At 34.3% G+C, this 12,249-nt stretch overlaps 1 protein-coding gene across 17 annotated transcripts in view; it reads left to right on the top strand.

Moving 5' to 3' along the window:
• Positions 1 to 12,249, top strand: part of LOC306863632 (RAB11-binding protein RELCH homolog) — a 52,215-nt gene that overhangs the window by 26,807 nt on the left and 13,159 nt on the right. For 10 of the 17 annotated variants that reach the window (XR_013783710.1, XR_013783711.1, XM_079407112.1 and 7 more), the window contains 11 exons: positions 2,100 to 2,212; positions 2,311 to 2,401; positions 4,131 to 4,202; positions 7,101 to 7,241; positions 7,344 to 7,508; positions 8,590 to 8,737; positions 9,044 to 9,200; positions 10,039 to 10,162; positions 10,348 to 10,396; positions 10,757 to 10,836; positions 10,916 to 11,022. Coding sequence is in view for 14 of the 17 variants with exons in the window: in XM_079407112.1 (XP_079263238.1) it covers positions 2,100 to 2,212; positions 2,311 to 2,401; positions 4,131 to 4,202; positions 7,101 to 7,241; positions 7,344 to 7,508; positions 8,590 to 8,737; positions 9,044 to 9,200; positions 10,039 to 10,162; positions 10,348 to 10,396; positions 10,757 to 10,836; positions 10,916 to 11,022 (1,247 nt within the window). In the remaining 3 variants the exon portion in view is untranslated. Of the gene's footprint in view, positions 1 to 2,099; positions 2,213 to 2,310; positions 2,402 to 4,130; positions 4,203 to 4,283; positions 4,335 to 7,100; positions 7,242 to 7,343; positions 7,509 to 8,589; positions 8,738 to 9,043; positions 9,201 to 10,038; positions 10,163 to 10,347; positions 10,397 to 10,756; positions 10,837 to 10,915; positions 11,023 to 12,249 lie in introns of all 17 variants that reach the window. The other 7 variants (XM_079407118.1, XM_079407114.1, XM_079407108.1 and 4 more) reach the window with 3 other exon arrangements.

Genomic DNA, 12,249 nt, shown 5'->3' with positions numbered 1-12,249 from the left:
TTGATTTCCTTTGTGTTTAAGAAGAGTTGATGGTATAACTGAAAATTTGCATAGAGGTTTTCATGGGAAATCATTTAGAGTGACAAGGAATCCAAACGTGCAAGTTCTTGTTTTGTTTTTTTCCTTTTTTGTTCAGGTGTTGAAAACAGATTTTATGCTTTACATTTTTGCCAACAAAAATGTTTGGACACAAAAATGTTTTATTGCATTTGATTAAAAAATAACAAACAAATTGGCATTTATTATAATTAATTAAAGTTTGTCAAGCAAAATGTACTACGCAATTTTATTAATAAATTATAAAACAAGAATGTTTGTGCTTATTAATAATAAAACAATATTTATTGTTATAATAAAAATATATACAATTATTTTTCAAAATTGCAAAAACAGAAAGTCATGGTAAATTCATGGAAAATCATTGGCCAAACTGTAAGAACCCTCTAGAACCCTCTGTTTGAGGTTTTATTTAATCAAATAAGATTTTATTTATTTATTTTGAGTGTAGTTTAGTTCCATTTTCTTTATAGGTTAAACAGAGTCTAAATACGATTATAATTAGTCGGGGGGGTTTTGTTTTTGTTTTTAGCAAAATGCATCACAGAAAGACATTTCATTAATAAATTGTAAAAAAAAAAATTATTTATTAATTACAAAACAAAATAGTGTTATAACAACAATATTTATATAGCTCTTCCCATTCTTAATGCCTGTTCTAATTGTTTTTTTGTTTTTTTCAATAGCTCTTCCACAAACGTTCCATTTCCAGTCACACATTTCCACACTTTCACTTTGGGCCAGAGCCAAATAAAATATTTCATAAATAAACCTCTGTTGAAAGCTCTCCTCCAGGTGCAGGACACGCTGCACACTGCTGCCTCATAATGCCACACTCACACAAAGTCACTACTGATGAAACGGCTCATTGCCGTCTCCAACAGACCAACCCTTAGTTTCATAACATCTCTGACATCCGATTAAAATTATGGTTTTAACTCTTGGCAGGTGACTTCCCCCCCAGAAGCGGGTGTACTGAAAGAGCCGTCCAAACAAACAAGCACGGCGTCAAACAGCCTGCAGTCTTGCCGCATGTTTGCTTAACTATCTTTCACTTTAAAATGACCCATTTGAGGCTGAGGTCTACCCACAGTCACGTCTCAAGATGAGATAAATCTAGAGAAAATAAACACTCTGTGTCAAATCTTCATGTGAATCCTGATCTGTTGTTTCTATTCTGGATCTTCTGTTCTGGGCTAGTAACCGCTGTTTGGCCATGAGACGTGTACCAAGGGCACACTGCCTGTTCTGTAATGCGATATCTGTCGTGCTGGTGAGGTTTTCTTTTGTAACTCGCCTCACGGTAAACAGCCACAGATTTACATGGCTAAATGGCTTTGTACATACTTCAGAAGATGTCACGTTTGTACACATCCGCATACACGCATGACGATACAGACACGCGCTTCAATACATCTTTGTGCTAGGACTGGGCATTATAGCTTTGCATTAAGTGAACAGGGAATAATTATTAACTGTATATATATATATATAACAGGGAATATTATATATATATATATATATATATATACAGTTAAACCAAAATTTATTCAGAAACCTTCAAAAAAATTTTTACTTAATAAAGATGCCATGCAATTGAAAAATAAATAAAAATGCTAAGTGACATTGAATTACAGTTTTTAATTGTTTCAGTGATTTTACAACTCTAACACTATTTTTAAAGTTTAAATCTGTAAGTGCTGTCAAACTCGAGAATGGTGAGATCATGAGAATTGACTGGTGTTAAGAATTAATATCCAAATCAAAATTACTTCACTATACAGTGTTTCTAAATATTATAGCACCAACAACATAGTTGCAAACATGCCCTAGTTGGTGCTGTGATTGAGTGACTTAGACTCTCTCCTTTGTGGTGAAGGTGTTTCTTCAGTAGAGTAGTTTTTCCCCCTATATCGTCAATTACCTGCTTGCTGAAGTTCCCTGTCCGAGCCCTTTGGGACGTGTCTCAGCAGATGCATGTGTGTGTTTATTTCCCTGTGCATTGCATATTATTTGACCTGCGTTCCTGTGTGTGTCCACAGGAGTTGATTCCTCTTATTCTGTGTACGGCCTGCCTGCATCCCGAGCCCAAAGAAAGAGACCAGCTACTGCACATCCTCTTTAATCTTATCAAGAGACCTGACGATGAGCAGAGGTGTGTGCGCATTTGGGCAACTGCGCATGTGTAAACTGACCAAAAATATCGGTTTTGTTATGAGACTGATAACACTCTGCTGTAATCTTCCTCTCCAGACAGATGATTCTGACCGGGTGTGTGGCATTCGCCCGACATGTGGGTCCCACCCGGGTGGAAGCCGAACTCTTGCCACAGTGCTGGGAACAGGTTAGTTCTGTACTCATACACACACTCACCACATTAAAAAAAAAACTAGGGAAAAAAGCAGGAAATGCTTTGATATGTAAAACCAAAATGGTCAAAACAACAATTGTGTAACATCCAATTAACTTGATCTATCACAGGAAATTGAAATTGAATTGAAATTGAAAATTGATCTATTATACATTTGTAATAGTTTTCATATGTGAAAAGGTTAGCCAGTCAAAGCATGGCTGATTTACATATAGAAGATGCAGTGACACAATAAACTACTGTTTATTAGGGTTGGAGGAAGTGTAAAAATGTCATGGAAAAATTACATTTGTAACTTTTTGGTGTCATAATTTTACAAAGTAAAAAAGTACAACGGAAGTTTAGACTATGGTGCATAAAATGGTTTTTAGACATTTAAGTCACACTTAAATATTTTTGAACATTTTTAGTTGATCAGTTTCAAATGTTTTAATCTTTTTAGAATGGGTTATTTGAATATTGGAATCTATTTAGAATTGAGTCTTACTCTTAATAATAGAATATTTGAACCTTCTTACAGTGGAATCTATGTAACAGAATTTTCAAATCTTTTTACAATAGCTTCTTTGAATCTATTTAGAATGTAATCTTGATCATAGAATATACCTATTCGAAAAGAATATTTTTTACTTTAAAATCAAATATTTAGTAAATAAAAATCTTTATATTTGAATCTCTCGAAATATAATTAAAGACTTTAGTAATTATTTCTGTGGACGACATTTTTTTTTTTTTAATACTTTAGTCTTTTACGACTGTGTTTGTTATTCGATAAATACAAAAAAAATGCATAATTAATTATACATTACTTATTTATTTTTCTTTCAACCTTTGTAGATGTGAATAATTAAACTTTAGTTTTTCAAAAAGTACCCTTAATGTTGGTTAAATGGATAGTTCACCCAAAAATGAAAATTCTGTCATTAATTGCACACCTTTATGTAATTCCAAACCCATAAGACCTTTGTTCGCATGCGTCGCGATACTCTCGTGAACGCGCATCGAAGACTGAAACGCAAGAGAAGATTTTTATTTTTTTTAATTTTTATTTTCTTAGCACACAAAAAGTATTCTCGCAGCTTCATAAAATTATGGTTGAACTACTGATGTTCCATGGACTATTTAAACAATGTCCTTACTACCTTTCTGGGCCTTGAACATGTCTATGCAGGGTCAGAAAGCTCTCGGATTTCATAAAAAATATCTTACTTTGTGTTCCGAAGATGAACGAAGGTCTTACGGGTTTGGTGAGTAATTACTGACACAATTTTGGTTTTTGGGTGAACTAAAAAAATTTAAAAGTAATTACAGAATGGTTCAGAAAGGTTTTATCCATTATGTTTTTTTTATTTCTAATATGATCGCTCTCAGACATAAAGTGTGATTTAAATTGTCCAAAAAGATTTGAAGCTACTGTAGATCATGCTCAGTCCATGGCTTGGTACACATCCCCATGTTTACTGTTAGATTTAAGTAAACTCTCAAAAGTACAATACATTCGCAACTCCTCACATGGAAACCTGTTTCCGCTGAGGAAATAACCTAAACAATTTCAGTGTTTAACACAAATATGAGCTAATGTGGTTTACAGTGGGTACGGGTGGGTATGCAGTCCTGTGGTCAGAGCTAGAACTGACGCTGCCGTGTTGTGTCTTTCGCTGTCTGTGTACGTCTGTGTCACGTGTGTGTTTCTCTCGCTCAGATCAACCACAAGTATCCAGAGAGAAGACTTCTGGTGGCAGAAGCATGTGGAGCCCTGGCCCCTTATTTACCCGTAAGAGACTCCGTTCCTCTAAATATAAAAGCAGTCTAACTGGGACACATTAATCATGTTCACCTTTCAACAATGTCACAGTTAGTGATCGCTAAAACACTAGACGCCCAAGATCACACTAGCCAAACTGCGGTGAGTAGTAGTCAATCAAGAGCATGCTGAAATAATCAAATAATAATTATCAAATAATCAAACCGTCGAATGTCAGCATAGCGCAGAATCTGTTTATATTTGTATCCACTTTGATCATGTGTTTGTGTTGCTATGGAGGAACGCTGTTTATTTACAGTGGCTGTACATCATAGAGTTATGGTCGGAACTCTCAGCAGGCTGTTCATCTAGTGCTATAAAACAGCCTTAGAATCATTTTAGAACTGAATCATTAGATTGGAATCTTTGAATCCTTTTTGCATTTTAATAATTACAATTGAGTTTTTTTTTTTTTGACTCAAATGATCAGATCTTTTATTTGACTATTTCAAATGGAATCTTTTGAATTTTTAGCATTTAATATTTAGAATGGAATCTCTGAATTAATTTAGAATAGAAACAAATGAGCATTTCGTAAATGAATATTTTGAATCTTTTTCAAATGTTGAATATTGAGTCTTTCAATCTTCTCCGAGTTGCATATTTATTTAGGAGAAAATTTTCCAGTCTTTTAAATTATGGTTTTGAGGTAAGTTAGATATTTTATTATTATTATTTAATTTATTTTTTAAAGAAATGAATACTTTTATTCTGCAAGGACATGTTAAATTGATCAAAAAGAGACTTGGGTTTAAAATTGAATCTTTGAATCTATTTAGAATGGAATCTTTTATAATGAAATATTTAAATCTTTTTTTTTTCCAATCTAAACACTTAGTAGGCAGTTCATCTATTAAAACAGCCTTAGAAACAATTTAGAACTGGATCTTTAGACTAGATTCTTTGAATCCTTTTTGTGTTTAATCTTTACAATAGAATCTTTTGAATATTTTCACATTTATATTTAGACTTAAATGACATAATTTATTATATTTGACTCTTTTAAATAGATTTTAAATATTTTTTTTAGAATTTCATTTAGACTGAAATCTTTAAATTAGTGCTGTCAATCGATTAAAACATTTAATCGCGTTAATCACAGTCTTGGACTGTGATTAATCACGATTAATCGCAAATTTAAAATACTAGGATTTACCTGTAAATGTGTTTAAATAATGGAATGCATGACAAACTAGTTTAAGGAAACAGAACCTTTCACATCTCCGCCAGGACTGAGACATAATCCTTATTATGCTTTTGTTTTAATTCAGCCATTATCAGCCTTTATACTGGCAATAAAACGCCACATCGCTTCAATCCCAGTACACATTTACCCAACTATTATCAAAAGTATTTCTAAATAAATACAACAAAACATTTTCTTGCGACCTTACATGAAGTATTATGACAAAATGCATTATGAAGAAGAATTGGACCTGTTCTGCTGGTGCATTAGAGCTAATATTAGCATCATGCTACATAAGACAGTTTATGAGATTAATAGTACACTTTTACTAGACTGTAATAGCCCAAAATAGCCCAATTGTGCGGGAAAACCGCGACCCTGGCAACACTGGTTCGTACCCTTATCACATGAGTATACATATCTGTCGCGCTCTCTCTCTCGGACACCGTCGCTCTCTCTCTCTCCGCGTTCGCTTCACTTTTGTCTAGCCCGGCGTCTCATAATCACACAATCCCTCCGTCCCAATGTGCATACTATCCACCCTATCTGCCCTAAATGCAGAGCACGAATTCCGAGTATGGGTCACCATACTTGGCAGTATGTCACTTCACTTCTAAATAGTATTGAAAATGACTAATATCGAATAGAATTTAGGATGGATAGTGTGCACATTGGGACGCAGGCAATAATTGCCTTCCGCGCTGCGATGACGGCAAGAAGTTGGGCTCAAACCTTATCAAACGATTAATTTGCGGTAAAAAAATATTAACGTGTTAACGCATGCGCTTAATCTAAAAATTTTAACGCGTTAATATTTTTTTACCGCAAATGAATCGTTTGATAAGATTTGAGCCCAACTTCTTGCCGTCATCGCAGCACGGAAGGTTAACGTTGACAGCCCTACTTTAAATCCATTTAGAATAGAATTAATTGCACATTTTATAATTGAATATTTTGAATCTAATTTTCACATCTGTTATAATGTATAGGAATGTTGAGAATGAAGACTTTCGGTCTTTTCTGAATTGCATATTTATTAAGAATAAAATTGTCCAGTCTTTTACACTACATTTCAACAGTTTGGGGTCAGTACTTTTACTTTTAATTAGAAATTAATACTTTTATTCAGCAAAGGCACATTAGATTAATACAAAATGTGACCTGAAGACGTTTACATTCTTACAAATAGTTTCTATTTCAAATAAATACTGTTCTTTTGAACTTTCTATTAAAAAATTATTTCCTGTAACAATGGTCTGTTTCCACAAAAATATTAACTGTTTTTCAACACCAATAGTAATAATAAGTGTTTCTTGAGCACCAAATTAGCATATTAGAATTATCTCTGAAGGATTAGTGACACTAAGACTTGAGTAACTGGAGTTTACTCTGGCTGTATATCATAGTTACAGTCGTAAGCTTTAGCGGGCTGCTCATTTATTAATGCTATGAATCACTAACCTGTACATCTGAACTGATTTGGCTCAAACGGCACTCTGATTGTTGGTGTTGTGCTTTTTTTTTGCCTTTGTATGCTCGAGTCTATAATGGAGTGTCTGATGTTTACTCACTTCCTCATGAGTATGAACACTTAATCATTTAACCAGCAGAATACAAAAAAATATGTTGTGTAGGCAATTCAGAGCTAGCATGGGAATACAAGTATGTATGTGTGTCTACAGAAGGAGATCCGAAGCTCTCTGGTTCTGTCCATGCTTCAGCAAATGTTGACGGAAGATAAAGCTGATATGGTCCGAGAGGCCGTGGTGAAAAGTTTAGGCATCATAATGTGCTACATTGACGACCCAGACAAATACTCCCAGGTGTGTGCATGTTTTGGCGCTTAAGCACAATCCATTGTTTTACACTTACTTTACTAGTGTTTTCTTATGTATGTCTGCTTTTTGTAAATGGCTATGTAACAGGGCTTTGAGCTGATGCTGTTGTCTCTGGGTGACCCGTCGGAGAGGGTGGTCAGTGCCACCCACCAAGTGTTCATTCCTGCATTTGCTGCCTGGTGCACAGAACTGGGCAACTTACAGTCCCAGCTCATCCCCTCCCTCCTCACACGCATCGAGAAGCTGCTCAAGGTGAAGACACTTCTTTTTGTTTTGCATGTTTAGACTTCACCTGGCCTGTTTTGAATCTATATAAAAAAGAAATTGAATGGAATCTTTCAATCTTTTCAGAATTTAATATTTAGAATGGACTTTAATGGAACTTTATTATTTGGAGTGATGCTTAAGAATCATTTTAGAAGTGCATTTTTCGATTGGAACCATGAAGGCGTTTTGAATTTAATCTTTACAATAGAATCTTTTAGATCTTTTTTTTTATTAAGACTCAAATAATCAAATCCTTTATATTATATTTCAAATGGAATCTTTTGAATCTTTTTTCAGAGTTTAATATTTAGCATGGAATATAGTTATTTGAACACTTTATTATTGAATATTTGGAATCTAATTTTCAAATCTGTTATATTTGTATCATGAGAATGAAGTCTTTAATCTTCTGAATTGCATTATCATTTAGAATAAAACATTTTACACTACTGTTCAAAAGTATGGAGTTTATGCGATTTTTATTAGATTTTTTTTCAAGAAATGAAAACTTTTGTTCAGCAAGGACATTAAATTGATCAATAGTAAAGACAAAAAGTTTCTATTTCAAGTTAAAAAAATATGAATAACTTTATTTTATCAAAGAGCACCACAACTGTTTTCAAAATGTGACAATAATAATAATAAATATAAAAAGCACCAAATCAGCATGATTTCTGAAGGATCATGTGACACTGAAGACTGCAGTAATGGCCGTTGAAAATTCAGCTTTGCATCACAGGAATTAATTACATGTTAAAATATATTAAAGTAGAAAACTGTTATTTTAAATTGTAATAATATTTCAAAATATTACTGTTTTTACTGTATTTTTCACCTAATAAATGCAGCGTCTGTGAACATAAGAGACTTCTTTGAAAAACATTTAAAAATCTTAACTCCAAATTTTTAAACATTGTACATTTGAATCTTCTTCAAGATTTTGCCAGTTTCTGGCAGTTTTTCTCAGGACATTTAGAGACATTTTGTCCCCACTTAGCAAAATATATCCAGCACTACAGACACACTCTTTCAGTTATTTAATTCCTAAATTCCTCTCTTCCTCCAGCAGGGTGAATATGGTCTAGATGAACACAAGCTGCATATGTATCTGTCAGCACTTCAGTCCCTCATCCCGTCTCTGTTTGCGGTGCTGCTTCAGAACGCCCCCTTCACCAGCCGAGCCAAACTACAGGGAGACGTCTCTCCAATCGAGGGTGAGGGTCTGCCAACATCAACACACGCACACACACGCACGCGTTTTTCGCTAACATTCTCAGTCAGGCCACGTTTAGCGATGCAGACCTGGCGCCTGACTCAGTGTAACTGTAGGGTTCTTGCCATGTTGAGGTTGCTCTCTGGTTTTGGGCTCACTATCAAAGTGCTCTTTCATTTATGCACGTCGGCCGCATCAGATGATTTGCGTAGTTCTGCTTTTTTTTTGGTGTATTCTTGGTTTTAAAATCTGCTCGTGTGTGTGTGTGTGTGTGTGTGTGTGTGTGCGCATGCATGTGACCTCGTAGTGACCCGGTTCCCGCGGCCAGCCTCCCCGTTGCAGGACGTGGCCACCATCGTGAGCAGCCGAGAGCAGTTGGCAGTTCTGCTGCAGTTGTATGATCATCAGCTCCAACATGAAGGAACTACAGGATGGGACAGTTTGCTCTGGGTGGTCAACCAGTTGTAAGTTAATGTCTCGCGCACACTCTTCCCCCTTTTGACCTCTGGTTTTTGCCATTTTTATTGAAGGTGGAGACAGGAACTTGGGTCACCCACTCATGTTGGAGCACCAGGCCACACCTCAAGACATTCTAGAGCATTAAATGGCATGCATTATGTGTTCATTAAAAAGAAACGGCTCATAAAAACACTTGATCTTTTGATATACTGTTAGAATTCATGATCCAAAGATTTCTCTTCATTCCACCCAGATTATTTAGAAAAAGGGAAAACTAAGGGTCAGAAAGTGTCAGATGACGTCATAACAAAGAACATATTAACATTTGGAATAGGCCCTTCCAGACAAACTCAGAGGTTTTTGTAAATGGCTGAAGATGTTAGCGTCAGTTAATTCTTAATCAAATTAAAATGAATAGGAATGAAAAAAATATATATTTTAGATAAAATAATAAAAAATATTTTTTAATAGTGTATGCATGTGTCTGCGTGTATATATGTATGTATGTGTATATATATGTATGTATGTATGTATGTATATGTATATATATATGTGTGTATATATATATATAAATCCCCCTCCCCTTTTGTATTAGTTAGCCAATCAGAACAGAGGTCATTTACATGTCAAAGTCCTAAAGGTATGACATTTAATTCTGAATGTATATTTGTAGGAGTAAGTGACTGTAAAAATACATTTACAATGATTCCGTTAGGTAAAATTTGTTTGAAATCCATTTAGGATGATTGTATTCTTTGTATACATCTCACCATATGCTGCATGTAAATGCCTAAGTTTATCTACATTTGCCTTGGACCTGAATCTTGCTTTTTTTCTCCACAGTTTACCACAGCTTATAGAGATTGTAGGACGCATCAACGTCACCTCATCCACCTGTGTGCACGAGTTCTCCAGGTTCTTCTGGAGATTATGTCGAACGTGTGGGAAAATCTTTACCAACACTAAGGTAGTCCCAGGTCAAAGACATTCACCATAAAGTAATCTCGCTCTGTAGCAAATTTTTTCTGTACTTTTTAAAAAATATTTGGCCAAGTGAAGTAGCTAAATAGAGCTTGCTGCAAATAGTCCGGCTTGGATACACCGTTCAGCAGTTTGTTTAATTTAGGTGTTGTTTTCCTCTCATTTTCGAAGGTAAAACCTCAATTCCAAGAAATCCTGCGGCTATCTGAGGAGAATGTGGGTGAGTGACTGTTCATTTAACCAAAAATAATACTCCCGCTGTCAGAGGAGGGGCTGGGAAGAGAACACACACACACACACTCTTTGTCTCTATATCTCTTTCCCATGCTGGAGACTTGTGTGTCAAATATGTGTTTTCACTCTTCATGGGATTTGGAAATGGAGCTTTTTCTTTCATTCTTTGAATGTTTGTTGAGTTAAAAAAAAGTCTATGGTTAAAGTATCTGCCAATAAAACTGGGCATGTTGTGTCATTGTAATGGTTTGAATTTTGCTAAATTATTACCAGATGAGTTCAACTAATTCCTAACCGAGTGTTCAGTTATATGTTTAGAGATTGTAACACAGATTGTGTCCTGCAGACGCTTCCGCAGGAAACGGCATCCTTACAAAGGCTACGGTGCCGATCTATGCAACCGGAGTCCTGACATGCTACAATCAGGTAGGAACTTCACTCTATGCCTGGTGTGTCATGTCTTAATTCAGAAAAAGCCTCTCTCTGATGAAGTTGTTCATTTCAGGAGGAGGACCGTAAACTCTTGGTTGGCTTTCTTGAGGATGTCATGACCACGCTGTCTCTATCCCATGCTCCCCTTGACAGTCTAAAGGCTTCATTTGTAGAGCTGGGGTGAGTGTCTGTCAGAACTGTTAAATCTGCAGCCAGGATGCATTTCTGCATGAGCTCATCTGAGGCTGCAATTCCTTTAAGCTGATGTAAAATGACTTGCTCTCAAGTGTCATGACCCCAAAGTTGAGAGTACCTGTCAGGTTCTATGCACTGAAGCTTTATTAATTCATCCATTTGAAAGGAGTAGTTCACACAAAAGTTAAAACTGGCATCATTTACTCACCCTCATGTTATTCCAAACCCATATGATATGATTTGATTGGAACACAGAAGCAGATGTTTAACTGTAACCAGAGGCTGTCGAGCTCTAAAGAATGCAGTTAAACATGAGATCTCAGATATAAGATCTCATACTTTGCAGGGTGAGATTTATTTAATACTGTAAATATGTTTATATTTATCTTATTAGCTTTACATCTATCATTTGTAATATATAGTGTAATATAATAATATTAATAATATAATTGTATTTATTTGTAATTGATTGCATTATAACAGGCTTCTGACATCCTGAGGGTTAACCATGCTTAATTGCTATGAAAATAGTGTCATAATACCATATTACCATAATGCCATAATTTATTTTTATTGCTGCAAATATACAATTTTATATTTATAATTTTAAATCATTAGTATTTTTTGTGTGTATCATTTAAATGTTATATTTAATAGTTTTACAATTGTTTTAAAATATTTATAATTTTTTTACACATTTAAAATTATTTACATTTTATTTAAAGTAATTTTTATTATTTTTGGTTATACTTTATTTTGTGTCCTTGTTACAGTGTAATTATACATTTAAGTACTAAGTAATATTAATTATCTACATGTACTTACTATAAGGTTAGGATTAGGGCTTGTTTTAGGGTTACTTGCATGTAACTCTGCATAATTATTTGTTATTATAATAGTAAGTATATGTAACACATGTAACAAGGACACCTTAAAATAAAGTGTTACCTTATTTTTCTTATTTGAAAAATGTTAAAATTATTTAAAATAATTAAATTACACAAAATGTGTTTTTACACATTTATTTTAATTTTACATTTATAATCGTATTTTATGATTTAATTGTAAAAAAAAAATTCAATATTGTTTATTACACAATTTTTACTCTGTTTTTTGTTTGTTTATGTTTTTTATTTTATTTTGTTTATTTATTTATTTTTTATGATTACAAGTACAATTTGCATTAATATCTGGAAGTTGTACAGTTATTTA

Source organism: Barbus barbus (genome assembly GCF_936440315.1).
Source record: "Barbus barbus genome assembly, chromosome: 44".
In the NCBI taxonomy this organism is placed as follows: Eukaryota; Metazoa; Chordata; class Actinopteri; order Cypriniformes; family Cyprinidae; genus Barbus; species Barbus barbus.
This window is presented reverse-complemented; position numbering and strand designations above follow the sequence as displayed.